A 21,809-nucleotide genomic window follows, 5' to 3' on the forward strand; every position below is an offset into this window, starting at 1 on the left:
AGTGTATCTAAATAATATTTGCATTATCTTTATGCTTTAGCTTTATATAGCATCCTAAAAAAGCTTTATGGAATCACAGAATATACTGAGTTGGAAGGGACCCATCAGTGTCATTGAGTCCAACTCCTGGCCCTGCACAGGACACCCCAACAATCACACCCTGTGCCTGACAGCATTGTGCAAATGCTTCTTGCACTCAGACAGGCTTAATGCTGTGACCACTTCCCTGAAGGGCCTGTTCCAGTGCCCAGCCATCTCTGGGTGAGAAACCTTTCCCTGTTACCTAACCTAAACTTCCCCTGATGCTTCATAGCATTCCCTTGAGTTCTATCATTGGTCACAAGATTGAAGAGATCAGTGTCTGCCCCTCTGCTTACCCTCTAGAGGTAACCAAGTGACCTCAGACACTCCTCACAGCTTCCCTTCCAGTCCCTTCACCATCCTCATGACCATTGTCGGGATGCTCTCTAACAGTTTAATGTCTCATTGTGGCACCCAAAACTGCCCACAATATTCAAGGGGAGGCCACCCCAGTGCAGAACAGAGCAGAGCAGGACAATCCCCTCCCTTGCCTGGCTGGTGATGCTGTGCCTGATGCCCCTCAGGACAGGGCTGTCCCTCCTGGCTGCCAGGGCACTGTTGACTCATGTTCACCTTGTCATTGGTCCTTACATGAAATTTGCTTCTCTTTCCCGTGAGCTCGGTACTGGGAAAATGAAAATGTTTTAAACCATCACAACACCTCTGATTCCCTTCTTTTTTCAGAGGTGTGCCTAGGCTGAAATCAGCATGGGTAGAAACTTACACCTTCCTGCTTCTTCACTGATGCTTGCTAAGAGGTGTCATTAATCCTACACTTTTACAAAATGTAAGAGACAAAAATGATTCTTAAATCTCACAATTCCATTTTCTAACAGGGTGACATAGTCTACAAATCAATTTTTCTACAAGATCTTTTTAGTAGGGACAGGCAATTGTGTCAAGGACAGTGGGAAATTTAAATCTGAAGTCTACAGCTTCAGTTTGACTCCAATACTAATTTCTAATTCTTTCTTGCAGCACTTCAGAAAACCAGACTAGTGTTTTGTCAATTTTGCCCAATTTTGTCAATCACCTGAAGCCTGATTTTCTTAGCTGTTCTTCAAGTTTTTGTGGAGTGGCACTGCCAAAACTACAGTAAATTAGCTTTGAAAAGCCATAAGAAAAGCAGAAATTATAATGTGTTACCAGAACTGATTTCCAAAAAGAGTAATATGAGCAATATAGCTATTTAATTATTTTGTTAACATTGCATAGGGATTCAGTGAAAAAGTCACAGAGGCTGATGTTTTCTATATGGTGAAATGGAAGACTCTATAATTGGAGTTTCATGCTACTGTGTAATCCAGTCTGAGGCCAGGAATTTAATTTCTTGGTGTTTACATCCTGTATACATCATTATTTAATTGACTTAAAACAAGAATGGCTGAATGTGAAGTTGACAATATTGGTGTTTTTAACAAGCTCTTTCTGCTCACCATTGAGGGTGCAGGTAAATTAGACTGTATATTGCACAGAACTCAAGTAATGATAAAACATCTCCTTTTTACATTAAAAAATTATTAAATAAATATGAAATGTTTTATGCAGTGCTTTTCTGCAAGTGTTCCCAATGGGAACAGCTTCATTTTACTCCTTCAGAAAATTAAAGCTGTGAATGTACAAATTCTGTCCACATTAGAGCACACTGCAGAACCACCCAGTTTTGTGGCTGTGCAAATTTCTTTAATAATTACTTACAGCAACACTTGATTTTGCTTTAATAGCTCTCTTGTTTATTCTTAGAGAAAAATAATGTATGTGAGGTATCAAATTAAAGACTTATTAATGCCTTAGACCAGGAATTAAAATGAATGGTAGCATTTGGAATTTTTATTCTCTGTAAAAATCTGCAAACAATTTTTCATAACTGTCTGGTGCTTTGCCAAATAAAAACTCCCAATTACTATAAAATGTGGTAATGTTTAAAATCTAAAGGCAATGTCTTTCTAACAGCTTTTGGATATTTTAATTCTTTAAAAATAACATATTTTAATAATTTAGGCTAAAATAACCTGGAAAAAAATGAAGATAATGAAGTGATAGTGGTTAAAGTTAGGTTAATTTAATGGATTGTGGTAACACATTTTACAGAATAGTAGTCAACAGACATGTTTGGAATGTATAAACCTTCAGTCTGAAGCAACTTGAAAAGTTAATTCTATTCTGCCCATTCCACAAAATGCAAGCAGTTTTGCTGGCTGTTTGCCACTTATAATTCCACAGCTGATGTGGTTTTCCAGTTTTTCATAGCACCACCCATGGAATGTGTTGTGTGATGCATGATGCAACATCACACAAAGCCACAAATTCCAAGCATTGTCTGCAAGGCTTTGGACTAATGATGGCTGGTGCTCAAATTATGCAACATGTGTTCTTAGCAGTTCTTATGTTTCCCTCTAGTACAAAAGATGTTAAATTTGTTTGTTTGTAGTGCTGAGAGCTTAATGGGCATGCTCAAGTTTTAGGTTTCACAGTTTACAACCAGATGGGACTATCATGCCACCTAATCTGACTGCCTCTTTATGTCAGGACATATAAATTTATTCAGAGACTTCTGATTGAGGCCCAGATTTCATTACAGTGAATGAAATGCAGTCTCTGGCAGTTAGTTTTTCTGTTAATACAGGTAGAACAGCAGTCAGTCTCACATCTGTCCTGATGTGTGCTAGAGGCTGTGCTGCTGAGGATGGGTATACTGTGTAGGTTCAGAACACTGGAAGAATGTTGGAAGAATGTATTTTGTCATGATGTTCAGTTGAAGAAACCCACTTTGCATATACTTGGAAGTCCACATTCTTTGTTGATGCAGTGGGAATCGTAAAAGCATGGTCTGCTCAGCTCTGAAATTTGATAAAGGCAGTAGTGGAGTTGTTCTGTTATTCATATGGAAAATAGAGTGGAATAATTTGTCTTTCTTGGCTGCACTAGGATGAGATAGCAAATAAAATAAACTTCAAGAGTTTGTGCTCAGCAGAGTACAGGGGAATTTTACTTCACTGGCATGTTCTGGTCTAGGATCAGTGTAAAATTGCAGCTGTCTACCAGGTTACTTGTTTTAAAAAACCTACTGTTATCTCTTCCTGTGCCTGCTGCTCCTTTTCTTGGAGGCTGTGTCACTGGTGGTCCACTGAAACCAGCAACTCCTTTTCCTTCTTTCCTCTGCTGTAGCATTTGCTGTGTGTGTATTTATGGAAGGGATGGGCAAGTCTGCTGTTGCTGCCTGGCTTTCTGTTTTTCTGGTACTTTTCACTCAATGCCTTTGGTATAAAGATCTTGAATATTTGACAACGGAGCAGTCAGGCTGCTGGACAAACAGTCTCTTGTTTTCACATGATCTGGTTTGGGTTTTTTTATTAATCTATAACTCTTTCTGCCAAAGGAATAATGGAAGATCAGCTAATGTTATATTTGCTCAAAGAACATAACAAAAACAAAATCCAGAATTCTCCTGTAATACCCATGTAATAAGTTTGAACTTCTGAATGAAACTTCATTTTCTCCAAGAAGAGACATGACATTTAGTGAAACAAATTTCATGCCAAAGAGGAAGTATTTGTACTCATTAATTGAGTCTAGATTTCTAGATCCATTCAACAGAATGTAACATGCTCTTAACCTGCCTTGAATTTATTAAGACTGACTTGGCTAAGGCACAAGCTGTAGGGTGACCTGAAATGGAAAGTGGAATTCTAGAGAGAGTGAACATGTAGATCAAACCTACAAGAACTGGTGTAGAACCATAAGAGTCCTGAGAAATGAGAAAAACCAGGAATATTATATTGGGGGGGGAGAAGGCAAAGCAAGAAGTCCCCCCCAAAAAAACCACAAAGAAATATTAGGAAATGATATTACATTACTAAGATAGCAAAGACTTAAGAAGGAGGGTTAGAGTAAGAAATTAATGGGTAATACACTGCTCTTTAGAGTAGCTAGTTTTGTTGAAATCATCTAAGAGCATTTAATATTTATGTCTCTGGCAGGTCTCCATTGTAGCTGATAGTAGTGGTAGCCATAGATTTGAGAAGTTGTAGAGAATGGAGGAAACTGATATGTCATCTTTCATTAAAAAGGATAAAAGAATGAGATACAAAGATTTCCAAACCACTTTCCTAGCATGAATTACCAACAAATTACAGAAGTATAGGGTCATAATGACAGACAGAATGTATTTATCAGGAACAAATCATGTCAGAGTCCCTCAATTTGTTCCTTGAAATACCAGAGGCACTGTGTGTGGGGAAAAAACTGTAGATGTGATATTCTTTTAACTTTCCCACTGTGAGAAGTGACTTTTGAAATAAGTAAGGAGCTATGAACAGAGCTGAAATGATGTGGGAATGTTGATGATTCATTGTCAGACCATAAAGATGTATTGGTGGGGGGCTAGACACATGGCAGTGTGTCTGGGAGGATGCAATGGTATTGTGAGTCATTCAGATGAAAGAGTGGAGAGCAGGCCTGGTAATTTCTCATTCAGCATCAAGCTGGGAGAATCTGAAAGCATTTTGGAGGACAGGATTAGAATTCAAAAATTTTTTGACAGGCTGGTGAAATGGCCTGAATTAACCAAGACTGTTTTTGTGTAATCACTTTGTGGTATTCAGTTTGTATTAGATTTGGACTAAATGAGAATTGGTCAGCAGGGATGACCAGAGACCTAGAAAGCATGGCCTTGAAGAAAGATTGGAAACTCTGCTTGGTCAGTCAGGGGGAAGGAGTTACAAGAGCCTTGGAATATGTAGAAGGTTAGGCATAAACTAATCTCCATTTCCAATGGAAAAAAGAGTAATGAGCTTAAACGACAAGTAGGAAAATTTAGAATAAACATTAAAAAATTTGCTTGAATATATTGACTGGAAATTCTGAGGATTCTTCATCATTAAAGTTATGTACAAACAGGGAGCATGAAAATCTGCCAGAAAGAATTTATATATGATTGATCTTATTTCAAATTAGGGGGATAGATCAGATGGCCTCATAAGATTTTTTTGGCTGAATTTCTGATAGTTAACATTTTAGTGAAAGAAAGTCTCATGGAAGAATTTTTTCATAGGTCCAAATCCCATTTCATTCTTGAAAGCAGTGCAGAGGACCTAAAGAAAATCTGTGTGAAAGTCACACTGGTCTTATACCACTAAACTTGGTATTTCTGGCACCTCAAATGTAGAGAAGAAAAAAGTAACAAAACATTGTTGTTTGTTTTGTATATCTGTTGTATATCTATTTGTATATTTGTTTGGTTTGTATTTTGTATATCTGTTGTACACTTACTTTAATATGGAACTTTCCACAGTCTTGGAGAAGCCCATAGGCTGAGACTACAGGACAAAAATTTATTCATTGATTGTTATAGTCTTGCAGTTTGAGCTCAGAAGGACTAGTGCAGCTCTTCTGCTTATAAAGATTTAATGGACATGAGAAAATTAAAATTTTATGGTCTGTTTAGACTTTCAGAACCATGTGGGTTGTAAAATAATACTTGAGTATGCAAATAATTTCATCCAAATACCACTATGAGATGTTTTAAAGTTATGTGGTGCAGGTAGGATTTCTGATTTATTTTGTGAACCTGGTAAGGGATCTGGTGAAAAAATCACCACTCAGAATGTGTGAATTGTTGTTACCATGGTGTGAATGTCTTAAGTTTGCAGATAGCATTAATAAACTTTCTGAAGTAATGTAGCTATTTCAGATATCTGCATACAGATGCTGGTTGGACTTGATGATCTTGGAGCTCTTTCCAGCCTCATTATTTCTGTGATTTAGTGATTCAGTGACTGTTCTGTAATGTCACAATATGCTCTGGTGTGTGAAAAGTCTGATCTAGTAACTTGGCCTTCTTTAAGTTTCAGCTCTCCCTCATAGTCTCTGGTCACTACGGTGTGTTTGTGCTGTGCCAAAGAATCACAAAATCCTCCCTGTAACAGGCATCTGGAGAACCCCTAATCCTTCTCCCACTTGAAGCACACCTATTGCCAAATGGGATCAGTTCAACCACTGCTCTGTTTAGCCAAGCCTTGAAAACATTGATGGATTGGGCTCTCTGTTCCAGGGCTGCTTCACCTTCCTGATGAAAAAGTATTTCCTTTTGGTGTGCTGTGAGTCTCCAAAGCTGTAGGTCTAGGCCATTTCCCCATGTTTTACCATGCAGCACTATTGAGAAAAAATTGTTTCAGTCATGTTTTAACTCCTCTTCAAGTAGTTGCAGGTTGCTGCTGAATTGCCCCTTTGATTCCTCTTCACAAGAGTAAGCAAGTTCAGTACCCTCAACCCCTCCTTAAGAGTCAGTGCCAGTGGCCCCTCAAAAATCTGAAAGCCATTTGTGTGATCCTTTCCAGTTTCTGAAGATCGTCTTAAACCGATGCACCTCCAAACTGCACACTGTAAACTGCACACTCTCTTCCTGTATGCATCGTTTCAGTCAACAAATACTGTTTCAGTTTTTGCTTTTTGCCAGTAAGGGTAATAATTAAATTTTTGCTTTTTGCCAGTAAGGGTAATAATTAAATTTAATTAAAGTAAATTAAATTAATTTACTTTAATTATTACCCTTACTGGCTTTTTGCCAGTAAGGGTAATAATTAAAGTAAATTCTAGTTCACTGGCTCTTTGAAGAGCCAGTGAACTAGAATTTAAAATCCACACCAAGTTTCTGAGCAAAGCGGTTACGGTATATTCAAACCAAAGGGGAAAACAGAAAACTACAGGGAAGTAAAGAAGCCTTTTGAAAGCATTTAATAAAAAAGTCTTTATTTGTTTGGGATGAAATCTTGGAAGATATTGCAACTTCAGAAGGACACTAAACTAAAAAACTGGCAGGAGAGCTGTTTTGGAACTGGAAGATGTAGCTTGATATCTAGAAGTAATTAGCAATATAACCTTGTTGTCTTAGAAACTCAGAAGAAAATGTGTGCTACAGCTCCAAGAGGGACAAGGAGAACCTGCTGGCTGCTGTGTTTCTGGAGCACAGGATGGGGCTGGTAAAATGGGTACCCACTGCTCCACCTCCCTCCTTTTCTCTGAGTGATTTAGAGTCCCTGGTGTAATGTGTGCTCCTGGCCCAGCAGCCCCTCTGAAAGTCTCACACTTAGAAACTCTCACCAGCCTGAATCTTTACTCCAAAGATTTTTAGCTCATGTTCTCTCATTCTCTAGCAGTTCTGAGAATGCTCTGGTCTCTACACAAATGATAACCATTGTCTCCAGCTTTTTTCATCTAGAAATGAGGCTCTTTTTTCCCCTTTATTCTGGCTATTTCTCATTAAGTAGATGAAAGGAGACAAGTGGCAGCCCTTGCCTATCTAAAAGAAAATCTTTTATAAGCAGCATCAAGGGGGAAACATAAATGTTTATAGAAGCCATTCTAAAGATATAAATTAGGATATCCTAGTTTTGAGTGTTTTATATCAAACAGTGACCATCAAAGAAAGGTATGATCTTTTGATTTTGCTTTACTTAAGTAAAATAACTATGAAATTTCATACAGGTATAAGTGTTTTGTAGGTTGTTATCTTGATTTAGAAGCACATATCTCCTTAATTCTGATTGCAACATCACTGTAATCTGTAATCCAGAACTGCAGGCTTCACCAAAACAGTGTGATATTTGGTATTAATATAGATTTGGATTCATCAAATGGCATGATATTCACACCTTTTGCACATTTTTGAGTTGAATATTTTATAGATCAGACACTGTTTACAAGTTCATAAAATGCCACTATACACAGCTATGAAATGGTGCACATCATTGTTCAGAGATCATAAGGCAGAATGGCATCCTAAGAAAAAGGATGCATATGTTTGGTAGGAAAAAGGGTAAGAAATATGGAAGAGAGCAGATCTTTATGTGGATTCTAAAAGCAGGCACTGAGAAAGAAACCTCTTTTTGCAGCAAACATATGCCTGCACACTCTGGTTAGTAGGTCATGGAATGACATTTGCTTAATATGCCCAGAGAAGGTTCTGAAAAATAAGTCATGTAACAGGCAGGGTCCAGGGCCGTGACCTCAAAGTTTGGTTTATCCTGCCAGCTGTGCTGAAAATATTTCCATATGGTTACACTGACAACTTTACCATAAAATAGAATTCTTTGATCTCTGTTAGTCTATGCAATCAAGTGGATAAAGAGTGCTGGTGTTTTGTAAAGATTTTTTATAAAAGAAATATAATCAGTATTGAGAATTGGACTTAAAGACAAGCTAATAGTCTGGCTGGCATTACCAGGTACTATCGTGAGAGATTGGGTTCACAGGCCAATTTAAGGACACATCACAGTTTTGCCAAAATTCTCTAATTCTCTTTTCCATGAGTTAGGATTTAGAATTTGGCCCTTGACTAGTGTTTGGGAGAGCACTGCTTCAAAGTCCTTGTCATTGACAGGGATTGATGGCTAATCAGGAATGTTCTGTGCTGCAAAGCTGCATGACAAGTAAAGTAATTTAGAAATGCTCTATTTTTTTCCATTTGGCAGTCAAGGTATAATAAAACAGCAATTTCTTGGGTCTTTCAGGCAATAACTAGACAGAGGAAGTGGATATATGAAAGTATCTCCTGGTGAACCATTCTAACCCTCACATACTTGTTAGGTTGCTGCAGAAGAACGAGTTTGACATCGTGACATCGTCACCAGTGATTTGTTCTGTTTTGCAAAGCAAGCAGCTTGGACCTAGAGATACTCTCAAGCCCTATTAACAAGGCTAGACTGCTCTTTACTGTTAAATTTTAATAGATTTCCAATGACAGGAATGTAAGAAAATATTTTTTCTGTTACCTCTTTTACATATGAAGATCTGTTTTTCTTTTTTTTTGGTTTTTTTTTGCATTTTGCGAGGCCAAGAAACTGTTGAAAGAGTATCAATGTGTGCATTACAGCAAATGCCACCAGAAGGTTCCTTGCTGTTCCTTATTCCAGTTTTGCTCCTTGTTGGGAAATACAGTGTGACAGTCATGTTGGCTGGCCTGGCTTCTCAGGGTGATTTCATTCTCCTAACTGTGTATCTGCCACTCGTGGCTTTCCATATCAGTCAGACGTGTATCTTCAGAGTAAACAGGAATTTTAGGGCCTCTGCACCTCCATAACTGTAACATAGAAGTTCTATCAATGTCTTTCATTTGTTTCAGAGGACCATCCAAAACAGAAATTGTAATAGAGAGTGGGCAAATGCAGGACCAAAAATGGCTGAATCTGCACTCAGACTGGAGGAATAAAAATGCATCCACTTTACATGCACTTCTAGTGAATGGGTAAGTAACAGGTTAAAAAAGACCTATTTGACTGCTGGGGGTGGTCACTTATCAATGCAGCATAACAAACTCTGGTAAACTCTTTTTTTCCATGGTATCTGTGTATAAATCCCAGCACATTCTCATGTAAGTTGTTAAGATAGATTCTACAATTACTTTAGTGTCTACAACCACTGTAGTCTCTTTGGAGACTATTTTGTGAATCCTCAGGGGCTCATTCTGGTAGAATAAGAGCATTGGAGTGATACAGAGGTGATGCCCTTGAAGCACTTGGACCACACAGCTTTGTTAAATCTCTGCTGAGCAAGAAAGTCCAGCAAGTACTGTATAGCAAAGTCTGCAGCAACATCTTACCATCCTCTGCAGCCTGTGTAGTCTGGATTCATTCAGAAGAGGCTTTATCCACTTAGAGTAGGTTTCCTTAGCTCTGGCTTCAGATGATGGTAGAGACTCATGGTTGAGACATTCAAAATGTGACTTTGAAGAGCCAGTGAACTAGAAATCCAGGGCAAAACTGGGACAGCCACCTAATCCCCATTGGCAAGTGCATTCTTCAAAAAACAGATTCATGTTATTCAGATTGTTCTCTTTGAAATGCCCAGGAGCTTTCAGAACATTCTTCTTCCATAGAAAATCCTTGTCTTTCTCAAGAAAAGATTGTCTTGGGTAACTGCAGAGATACAATATCTGTGAAGACAAAAATCTGAGGAAGCAATCTCTGTTTCTTTTGCTTGGCTCCATTGTTTTCTATACTCAAAGTTTTCCCTAGTGGCAGAATACTAAAAAGATTGTGCCTGCACGGACCTAATTTTGCTTTCTTATGTGTCAATTTTGTACCTGTTTTGTTTTACATTGGTATTTTCCCCATTCCTTTAAATTAATTTATAGTTTTTCATCTAGAAGGGCCATTACTGAACAATACTTGCAAGTTGACTTTTTAACTCTTTGATTTTCCTTTCTCACTGTCTTTTTCCTCTAGCCTAACAGTATCTAAATGCTTTTCTCCAGAGTAATAAAAGAATAAACACCTTGGGTTGTGACCAGATGCAAAGGCAGATCCACAATCCTAATCTGTTCAGTCACTAAAGTGCAAAGCAGAAATTTCAAGGTACTTTTTGACATTTTTGGAAGAAGTCTGCTAGGAAACTTATGAAGTAATGGATCTGGAGCCTCTGAGTTACAAATTCTAGTCACAAAAGATTTAGTTTTGCCCAAAGTGCAGGTTAAAGGAGGGAAAGCATCAGTAATGAGGATTATTGTTAAATCTGTCTTTGGTTTTGGCTGCATCAGGCATCCAGTCCAGATGACTGGGAAGTGCTCCTGAGCCCTGCAGTCTGGTGTATTCATCTGTGTCACCTGCAGCACGTAAAATGTTTGTGCTGTGGAGTCTGCTGTATGTTTAAAGGAGTTGCCAGGCTTCTGGACTAATGGGAACTTGGCCAAGAACTAACAAATACACCACTAAATCATAAAGTTTTGATAGGAGGGAACAGCACAGTGCAGGCAGTGCACACATAAAAGCTTTAAAGTTTTCTCTGTAGAGCTGGCTGTATGGTAAGTCAAAGAAAGAAGTGTAAAACACAAGCATGGCTGATCTCAGTTATATTCTGTGTATTTTCTTTGCCTGTCAAAATTGTGCACAAAATTTAATTTCCTGGAATTGGTTGTCTCTCTCTACTATCTCTAGAAAAATAATTTTTTAAATTGGGTTTTCAGGAAGACAAACTGATTTTTACAGTGTATGAATGAGGTATATGCAATGTAAGGGACAAAGGTTTGGTTAAATTCCAGATTCAGTCCAGATTCCAGGTAATCTGGTGGGCTGGCTGACACTGTTGTTTGCCCACATTAGTGTCTATGATTTAACATGAAATGCAGCCTCTTTTTAGGTGGTTGCAATTTTAAAGATACTGCCTACCTGCTGAGATTAAAGTTTGCAAAGAACCTGGCAAAGAAATGACCTGTGTATTCAGCTCTGCACCTCAGAAAAGCATGTACGCAGTAGGAATGGAAAAACTGTGGAAATAAAAAGGCAGTCAGCTAGTTGTGCAACAGTGCTTACTGATTTAATTCTGATTTCTCCTCCCTTGACAAAAAAAAAAATCAATTCTTCCCTCTCTTATCTGAAGATATTCTAACAGAAAGTATAAGGTTTTGTTGTTCTAATACCTACTTCTGCAGACTTCCTGGATTCTTTTAAAACAGCCAAACTCTTAGAGCATGAAAGATCATCTGTTAGCAAAAGCATTTCAAAGAAAATCCTGTCCTTTGAGTGTAAGGAAGAGGAATGAGACTGGCAATCTGTGCTTTCAGGTGCTGTAAATAAGAGCTTGACAGACTGTGCATCCCAGCTGACCTCAGAGCTGGATCCATGCCCAGGGAGCAAGGCAGTCTGCAAAATATATGACACCTACTCATGAAATGTATTGTAAAGCTGAACTAATATTTTGAATTATCTTCAGGCAGATGCTGGAAGCCATGGATGATCTGGCACAAGAAGCTCCTTAAGTGTCTTTTTACAGTTTGAGGGAATTTTTAACAGCTGGATTACAGCAATGAATACAATACCTGTGCTGATTTTCAAATTAGCAAAATGAATAAATTAATGAGATTTCCACCATGTTTTGTTTCAATATTTAGACAGACGTGTCAAAGCAGAAGCAAAGTGGCTCTCTTTTGCACTAAAGAAGGTAAGAGAGAAATGCTTGTAAAATAAATACTTTTCAAAATGTGCTAAATCACTTTAAAAAATACGTATGTTTAGTGTAGATTCATTCTGAAATTTTTACTAAACCTCTGCAACATCTAATTTTGCACTGGGTTTATTTTTCCTTACTTCACTCAGTCTCATCATCTTTTCTTACATTTTGACTAGGATGCTGTGTGTTAAGGTAGCCCATTCCTGATACTACAAAAAGAATTCTGTCAGCAGTTAGGTTTCAGAAAGTAATTTGATAAAATATCCTTAACCAGCAGAGTGATTGGCAGACTGTCTGCCTGGGAGTTGGAGCCGTGATCTCTTTGGTAAAGAGGATAGAAGAACCTGAAGTAGAAAGTTATGGACCAAGTCTGTTGGCACAGCAGATTGTGCAATTTCAAGTGGTTTGAAAATGCAGAAATTCTTCATCTGTGATGAAACCATGTTCTACAGACAAGAAGAGCTTTGCTGAAGAACACTTGAACTATGAAGTAGCTTAAGACAGGGAAAAGGAATTACGAGACAGGAGCTAAATTTGGGAAACTAATCAAAACATTTGCTACTTGTCAGAGAAAAGCAAAAGCTCAAAGGAGCTTTGAAAAAGCTTATTGAAGGTATTTTGTTCTGACATATGTTGCTTGCTCTATGAAGTTAAATGAAAACAGTAAGAATTATAAGGTACAAATAACCATTGCTCCAGTTTATTTCTTCAGCACTAAATTCCCAGACACATGCAATGGCAGCATATCCTCCCTTGGGATGCTAGTTGCAGAAACTGGTGGTGTTCTTTTGTTCTCTAAATTAGACTGAGTGTAAACAGAATAAATAACAAGCCTGGCATCTTTCAAATCCAGAAAAGAAAGTGAAATGAAAGTGAAGGATTATTTTAGAGTAGTAACTGGCAGGTGGTAGTCTGGTGTAGCTTCTAGTGGAAGTGGCTTGTAAAGTGTAATGGACAAAGTACCAGAATGTCTTCAGATCTTCAAATATTCTACCTTAGTAATTTCTGCAGGCAAAGTGAGTTTTCTGCTGTGTAGCTGAGTCAACAGCATGACATGAACCTCACACCTGACTTAAGAAAAACCTTATTATTAGCCAAGCAGATTTTTCAGAAGCAATTCTTCTGGATAATACAAAGTAGGACAAAATGTTACAAGCTAGAAGGAAAAAAAAAATCAGGAAATGTGGGTGAAAGGAAGTCAAGATTCCAGACTTGACTTGGTTAATATTTCAGGCTGATCCAGGCAAAATTAATAACCAGAGAGCAAATCCTTTGATCCAGAGGGATGCAAAAAGTGGCTCAGTGTCTGATACAGCTGTGTGTCAAACACTTCGGTTTGATGACTTGCCCTGGTTGGTGATTGCCTCATTTACTGTATTGTTCAGCGTAGTCTCAGGGCTGTGACACGGCGCGGTGCCACTAACGCTGCTGTCCCCGCAGACTGCGGCCGTCGCCCCGCCGCCCGCATGAGCAAGAGGATCCTGGGCGGCCGCACCAGCCGGCCGGGGCGCTGGCCCTGGCAGTGCTCCCTGCAGAGCGAGCCCAGCGGGCACGTCTGCGGCTGTGTGCTCATCGCCAGCAGATGGGTCCTGACTGTCGCACACTGCTTCGAGGGGTGAGAGCGCTCAGACCTTGCACTGCTCATATATTGTGTGAAAAATGCGTGGTTTTTGATCGGCTTTTCGCAAATATTAAAATGAATATTATATGTGTTGTGTTAGAAAGTAACGCTGTAGTAATTCTCTTAAGTAGTGTGTTAAATATAGTTTTAAGTTATAACAAAATGTTAAAATAGAAGCTATGCTATTTAAAATAGTTTTTTTCTAAAAGAAAAGACTCGCACAGAGATAGAGGTCACAAGACACCTAAATCTTTCAGAGAAAGCGGAAACAAACTTCTTCCTGCCTTGCTCAGACAGCATGATGCTGTTAAGATTATGAAGAAGAAGTTGGCAATGACCAGACAGAATCCTGTATTTGAACAGAATTTATGCATCATGTATGAAATGTATGAATGTGTAACAAGTTATTGTTTTTAAGAGTTAATCCTCTGTTAACACGTGTCCTTTTTCGGGCTTATGCTGCCCAGATAAAGGTAGCCAGACGTTCGTAACTCTTTGTTTCTATTGTCTCATATTGTCCTAATTCAAATTGTTCAAATTATTATTACTCTAATTGTATTACTATTTTTATAACCATTTTATTACTATAAAACTTTTAAAACTTTAAAACCAAGTGATTGTCATTTTTCACATATAGCACGTGTGAATTTACAAGTTCTCCCTCTACTAAACACATGGGGCTTAGGTAGAGACCTTTGCAGAATGGCCAGTCACAGAGACCTGGTTTTAGGACACTAAAAGAGAAGGTAAAAGGTACAAACCAGCATCAGCGTAGGTTTTCACATGTTTTACTATTCACTGCTGGCCTCTCTGCTGATGAAAGCTAAATGAAGATGCCCTGACTTTCAGCAGGAAACAGGAAAAGGAAGAAGATCAAAGCACTAATTCTGTAGCTGTCATACAACTGCCATGAGTTTAAAAATCATCCTCTGTACCAGTGTAGAAAAGACACTGAAAAAATGCTGTGGCCACTGGTAAAAAGAAACACTGAGTATTTACTCACAGTGCAAATGACATATTGAAGCCACTGCCTTTTCTTTTTATACAGTCCACTCTTTTATTAGGATTGCAGTCATTTACAAGTCAGTATTAACATCTGAGTGCCTCCTGGTATCAGAGGCCACGGTGGAAGCGCCGTCTGGAGTTCAGAGGATGTTAACATCTCTTAGCAATTGTTTTGATCATTGCCAACTTTTTGGTGCTAACCAGTGTTTCTTTCTGATGAACCACAGATTTCAGAGGGAGCTTCATTACCTGATTTATTTTGTCATGTACCAAAGTTTTTTAATTGGGTTTCTAAAGAAAATTTAAACAAGTTTTTTCTGCTGTAGTTTGCAAGTACTTCTCTGGCATATGGTTGCTTTATCCTGCTGTAAACTGTTGTTTGCTCACTGGAAATTATTTTAAACTACACAAAACACTCTGTTTAAAGCAGCAGAAATTCTACATTAAGCAAGATTCTCTTGAACTGATATTTCTTTATAGTGTTAGTCATCCCCTTTCCCAGTAAAAATTTAGATTTTGTCTTTTTATTTCTGAAAACCTGAGTTCTTTGGTGTTTGTCTTTCTAAACTAAAAGTTTGCTAAACCTGTATAATACAAACAGGAGTACTGTATTTTACCGGATTTTGGGTCCAGAAGGAATTTCTCTTCCTTCTCCATCTATTTTTAAATATACTGCTGGAATATTTCCTGTCCTTTGGAAGAACACTTTCTGGTGATCTAAAATAAAGGGTGGGACAGAGGTTGTTTCTTCAGCAGTATTGGACTGCTATTGAATTTCCTGGATAAGTTTCCTCTCATTACTGAAAGATAAGCAAAGGAGCTGTCACATTATAAAGTAAAAGTTCTCCCAGTTTTGTCAAATGCAGAAAAAGGGCCACTACATTTTGGAGCTGTTCATTTACCCGTCATGCAGAGCTGCATAATATCCCTGTGAGTTAAGAGTATAACTTGTTAATAAGTTTCTTTCACATTTATATTCTAAAGACCTTGAAGTACTAAGATAGTCTGGTCTAATTGATTGAGACGTTATATGAACTTTTTTCTCTTCTGCCTTTCTGAGTAGACTAGGGGGGGGGATGTACCCAGAAGCCTGAAATCTTGAAAATCTTCATTTGTAAGAACTTTTTTTGTAAGCTTAATATATCATCAGCAAGACCATTCTTTGTCACTTTTTTTTTTTTTACATAAAGTATTTAAAAAATTTCCCAAACCAACCAGATAATACAACAATATAAAGAGATTTTAAAGTGTTCTGGTCCTTTATACAAAATGCTCCATTTTGTGAAACTCATGTGAAGTTTGGAATACAAAACATAAGGACCATATAAAAACAATACAAATAGCCATGAATACTTGTAGAGGGCATAAATAGAAAAGGCTGTATTAGCCTTGTGTTGTTTGCAAGTTTTCTTATTTCAGTCCCCAGAGTTTTGTCAAGATCATTTTGAAATGCATTACATTAAAGCATAGAAAACATTTAAAGAATTTTTTTTAATGTGTAGGACAATGCATTCTGGCTGACTACTTATTTCTCTAGGCAATGCTATTTTACAGTGGTCATAAACACAATAGTTTATAAATATTCTCAGCACTTCATTTCTGTAACTTTATGGAACAGCTCACGAATTGATCATGATGCTAAAATGATCATTACCATCTGAAATTCCAGAATGTTCATCCAGCTCTTAAGATAAACATAGTCTTCATTTAGCAACTGAATCTCTTTACAAATTAAGGGAATTAAAATCCTGTTGAGCACTATGAAAAAGTTGAAATTTTGCATGCTTTACTTGCACTGCTTTGAATAAGCTTCAGTCCTGTCAAAGGTGCTTAGTTATATGGACTTGTCTTTCAGCAGTTGTGAAAAATGGTCACTTTTTGGAGAGCTTTTAGCATCACAGACTAATTAGAAACCACAAAGAACCCACAACTAATCGTGTGACCAGTTAGGACTGAGAGATTACAGCCTCAAAGCCTTCCATAAAATCTAGGCTTTTCTGATGTGTCTCAACAGACAATAGTTCAGTGTTGATTATTAGTATTATTGTTAATACTGTATCATATGTATCATTGCTTTATGGTCTTGTATGTTTACCAAAAGAGTCTCAAGAAAATTTAAGAGTCAAAGTAACCTTGGAAAGGCATAGAAAGTATACTTGGCACAGACTGAATGCTGAATAAACAAGGGATTTTTCCCATGGTTCTCATAAAATATTTAATTTACACAATAAAATTGCTTATTTGAGACTCCTTAGGGTTTTCAGTGAGACTTAACTGCTGTCAGCAGCAGACTGCTGAACAATATACTCACCCCAGCAAAATTTCTATGTGCCCATGTGAGCAACTAAAATTGGGAAGGATCCAAGGGATGACTTTGACAGCCTTTAATACAGCAACTAATACATGGTTACATATCTTCTGATGGAGTGAGCTTTAATGTGTTTGATTACAAGCAGGGGGAAAATGGAAAGCATTGACTTCTGTTGCTCAGATCTTTGCTGTAAGAAATAATGCATCTGTTTAACAGAATAATAAACTGTTTTCTTCTTGTAGTATTTGTATGCTTTGCAAAGTGCAGTGTACAAAAATGGAGAAAAAAAATCTTGGGTATTTTAGCTTAAAAGAAAGACCTTGACTGAAAGGTCTTTTTTTTTTTTTTCTTCAAAGGAGAGAAAATGCAGCTGTCTGGAAAGTAGTGTTTGGGATTAGCAATCTTGATCACCCATCAAGTTTCATGCAGACCCGACTAGTGAGGACCATCATCCTCCATCCACGCTACAACAGAGCAGTTGTAGACTATGATATCAGCATTGTGGAACTAGATGAGGACATCAATGAGACAAGCTATGTAAGACCTGTCTGCTTGCCCAGCAAGAACCAATTGGTTCAGCCAGACACCTACTGCTACATCACAGGCTGGGGACACATGGGCAACAAAAGTAAGATGAATAATCCTGTGATTTTTGTAAAGTAAGAGTATTTCTGTGTGTGTGACATTTGAAAAATGTGTGAAGCTTCTACTGAGTTAATCAAATAAGTGATACTGTTACAAGCTTTTTACCATTTATACTATTACTGGATCTTAGTAAATACTAGGGAAGTATAACTACTCTTGAAGGGATCACGCTGTGACTACAGCCTAGCTTTTTCAAGCAGCAGCCTCGATTTATGCTCCGTAATACTTAGACACTGACTTGATTTTTAAAAATATTCAGGATCTGGAAACTTCCATCAAGAAAGTCCCCCACATTAGTTATGATTTTACCCATCTAAGTTGCAGTCAGAACAGTATTGCAAAGGTACCACCTCATCAGTGTGGGGGAAACACTCTTAGCTTAGAGAAAGCTGGAGGCACTGGAAGCACTGGCATACAGGCTGGAGGAACAGGGTCATGAATAATTTCATACTTGTGAGACAATTTATTCCATAATCACAAGTGCTGTTTTTGCATCTCTGAATGGAATGTTAGTGTGTTTTCTTGTTTGGGGCTGCCACAATCCTTGACAAGAACTTTTATGTAAATCTTTGTTCAGACAAAATGATTCTGCATTAATAGTATGCAAATTAGCCTGGCCCCAGCACTTTTAGTGCACTAGCCATGGTGTTTCTGCCTTTGCTATTGTTATAGTAATTACTAGGGATGGCTTTTCCATACCCTGGGTAAGGAAATCTTCCTTTCCATATTGCTTCAGTGAAATTTAACTTGTAGTGGCCAGTTTAGATGTGGTAAAAATTAAATTGGATAAGTGAATGGTAAGCTGTTTTCTAGCAACTCTTCCCATCTATGTGATGTCAGGGAAAAAACTCAGACAGAATGTTTTTGACTAGTAAATGGTTTTTTGTTCTCTAATGTGGTCAGAGTTGATTTTAAAGGTTTTATGCTGGGAAGCATCAAATCCTGCCATGGCTACATAGCATTTAGTACTGCATACCCTAGGTTGAACAAATTGGGTTAGAATTTGAGCTTATTCAGTTGCTTGGACTAGGAAGAAGTTTTCTGTTGTCTCTTGAACATATTACAATAATTTCATTAGGTTCAAATCCTTATTTCCCGGTACATTTTGTAAGTCAAATTTACCGAAACATAACCAAAATAGTTCTGATTATTACCAAGTTTTACCATGACAGACACCAAGAAACAGGGAGGTCCTGCCCTAGAACAGTGAATCAAGCCTGTTGTCCACCTCTCTCACATTACTATTTTCCAGCCACTACTGCCCCCATCTTAAAAGTCACAAACTGCAGCACGTCAAGGTGTGAATGCTCAATAAACAGCAAATGACACACCAGTCCCCGTGTGCTTAGTCCTTCTCCAGAATGCAACACATAGTGCTCCTTATATTTAATACATATAGAGAGAGCAATATTTATAATTTATCCCAGTGGAAATGTTTGTCATACCTCATGGAGTCATAATAAGTGAGTATTTGTGAATTTGTGTATAGTAAACACCTAATTCTGTTTTTCAGTGCCTTTCAAGCTTCAAGAAGGAGAGGTTCGCATAATTTCCTTAGAAAAATGCCAGTCATATTTTGACATGAAAATCATCACCAGCAGGATGCTGTGTGCAGGCTACGAATCTGGCACCGTGGACTCTTGCATGGTAGGCTTCTCTGTAAGCAGAAAGTTTCCAGAAACAAAACTGGTTTTAGAAATAATAACACTGTGATGTTAATTAGGTGTAGCATACTTTATCTATTCTAGGAATGACAGCTGTCTACTTACATACTTGAACCCAACTTTTATTATTACTATTATTGTTAATATTGGTGTAAAGAACTTATCTTCATGCTAGTGAAATGCTGCTGCTTGAAGACTCTAGGTTTTATCTGTATTAGTTAAATTTGTTATTTGTATGAGCCTTTTACAGGTTATGTTTTGTACAAAGGTAATGGGTAATAAATACTGGTAATGCTGCGTGTGGCTACACAGTTCAGCAAGTTTTTACAGCTGAGTTATTTGCTAAATGCAAGTGGTTGTAGGAAATGTGATATAGCTTTAATGATGAGTGCTGGCCACGTGTGTAATAGACTGTTTTTAACTTTCCTGTTGCAGGGTGACAGTGGAGGACCACTTGTGTGCGAGCATACTGCCGGGCGCTGGACTTTGTTTGGTTTAACATCTTGGGGCTCTGTCTGCTTTTCCAAGGTTTTGGGACCTGGAGTTTACAGTAACGTGTCACATTTTATTGAGTGGATTGAAAGACAAATATATATCCACACCTTTCTGCTAAACTAACTCCAGATGGTAAGAATTGTGCTGACAGACAAAAGAAAAAAGGAATCAGCCCTTCAACACTGAAGGTTTTGCAGTCCAGAAACTCTGTGAAAAGGAGTTTCAAGCTCTATCTCTTGTTGTGGAGCTATGGAATATGCAGTGTATGTTACCGGTAAATCCTCTGCTCATGAATATACTTTGTGGTAGAATTAATAATCCTTTTGACTTTTCTTTTAACTGTGTTGTGGTGCTATTCTAAACACTACAAAAAGCTTAAAAGAAAAGAATCAACCACTTTCTGCCTTTCAGCTATTAAAACTAAGCAGTAGTTTTAGCACAGACTAGAAAAACTTTTTAAAATAACCTATTTTAGTACTATTCAATTAGTAGCACATGCATTTTCACTCACTTCTTGTGATGAGGAAGGAACTTTGTGCATTCATGTGGCATTGCAGGACATAAGTTCACAAGGACAACTCTCAACAGAGCCATACCACGTGCTGTAAGGTGTGGAAGAGATTGATGGGTTTGAACATCCATGTAGCACAGGACATATCAAAGCACATGTGCAGGTCTCCAAAGGTGGGTAGCCATATGCTCCTGGCATGCCTGAGCTAGTGCATTTTGTCCCTCAGGGTGGTTAATTTGCATGGGCATAACCCTGTACTGTTCTGATTCCATAGCTTCTGTTCCCAGAGCCAGACTGGGCATCTCTCTAGGGTGATGGAGGAAGCAGGAGGCCAACAGTCCCAGAACTGCCAGTAGAGGCACTAGAGAGCAAAACTTTATTGTTCAGACTCTGGACAGCCTCTAGCACTTATCTTCTGAAGCTTCCACTGTCCTAATGTGTCCAGGAAACACCAATGTCTCAGCAGCACTACACTGAGCAGTGCATTTATCAAACCTGTGCCCCACTGGCTTTCCTCCTCACACTGTATACAGCATACAAAGCATGCACTGACCATCTCCAGCCCTCTAAAAACATGAGGGATGACAATACCACTGCAATGGTTTCCCCTCCTAGAGTTAGCTAATTTGGACATCTTGTGAGACATGGAAAATGCAGATTTAAAATGCAAAAGATGCAGTGTGGGCACCTTCACTAATGTTGGGGAACTGGGTAATTTTATAGGACTCTTCTTGTACCTTGCATTTAAAGTTTAATTTTGACTAGCAAGATAAAGCATTTGGGAAAAGGAAAAAAGCAGAAAGAAAATGAGTGATAGAAAACTTGAGATTCCAGCTTCTGTTCAAGTATTAGAAATACCAGAAGCAAAGTACAACAGCTTCACCAGCAAAGGCTTGGTAGCCAAATGTGGAGTGCTCTGTGCAGTAGTAAGACACTATGCCTTAACTCCACTTAACTCCAAGAGAATCTGGTTGGAAAAGATTATGATGGAGCTTGGCACCTTTTGATGGTGCTAGAGCTATCAACTGCTGTAGATGATGTCCTGCACAGCTATCAGCTTTTAGGAGGCCAGAATAGGACAAGCCAGGAATCTGAGGATTACAGGACAAATTCCACTGGGGAACAATGAAAAATCTGTGTTTTCAGTGCTGTGCCTAGTCCCCTTATGAATCCAGTCTAAGGCACATAATAATCCTCTCTGCTACCTCTGGCATGGCCCCATGACAGCACGGCAGGGCCTTGTCAATAGCATGATTGCTGCATGTGGAAACATGCATAAAAAAGACCTAACACGTGGACATTTCAGGTACTATGAGTCATGTTGCAACTCATCTGCACAGATCTATTGCTTTCACGAAGATTTATCTCGTACCTCCATATCTTCTCCTTAAACATTGCTAACATTAGAACCTTAGTCACAGTAGACTGACTGCACTGTAGACATGAATATTAATAAATACTCAATATTTATGTTATGGATTCTGAAACTATTTAAGTGATTATTCAGTCATTGTTTCACGCTCAGAAGGAAAA

General features: G+C 38.2%; 1 protein-coding gene across 2 annotated transcripts in view; it reads left to right on the forward strand.

Moving 5' to 3' along the window:
• CORIN (corin, serine peptidase) overlaps positions 1-21,703 on the forward strand; it is a 120,147-nt gene extending 98,444 nt beyond the window's left edge. For both annotated transcript variants that reach the window (XM_050973539.1, XM_009101459.4), the window contains exons 17-22: positions 9,203-9,325; positions 11,966-12,015; positions 13,465-13,639; positions 17,318-17,589; positions 19,120-19,253; positions 19,706-21,703. In XM_050973539.1, coding sequence (XP_050829496.1) covers positions 9,203-9,325; positions 11,966-12,015; positions 13,465-13,639; positions 17,318-17,589; positions 19,120-19,253; positions 19,706-19,888 — 937 coding nt within the window. In that variant the 3' untranslated portion in view covers positions 19,889-21,703. The remainder of the gene's footprint in view (positions 1-9,202; positions 9,326-11,965; positions 12,016-13,464; positions 13,640-17,317; positions 17,590-19,119; positions 19,254-19,705) is intronic.
• The last annotated feature ends 106 nt before the right edge of the window (positions 21,704-21,809 follow it).

The sequence above is a fragment of the Serinus canaria genome, chromosome 4, assembly GCF_022539315.1.
Source record: "Serinus canaria isolate serCan28SL12 chromosome 4, serCan2020, whole genome shotgun sequence".
Taxonomy (NCBI): Eukaryota; Metazoa; Chordata; class Aves; order Passeriformes; family Fringillidae; genus Serinus; species Serinus canaria.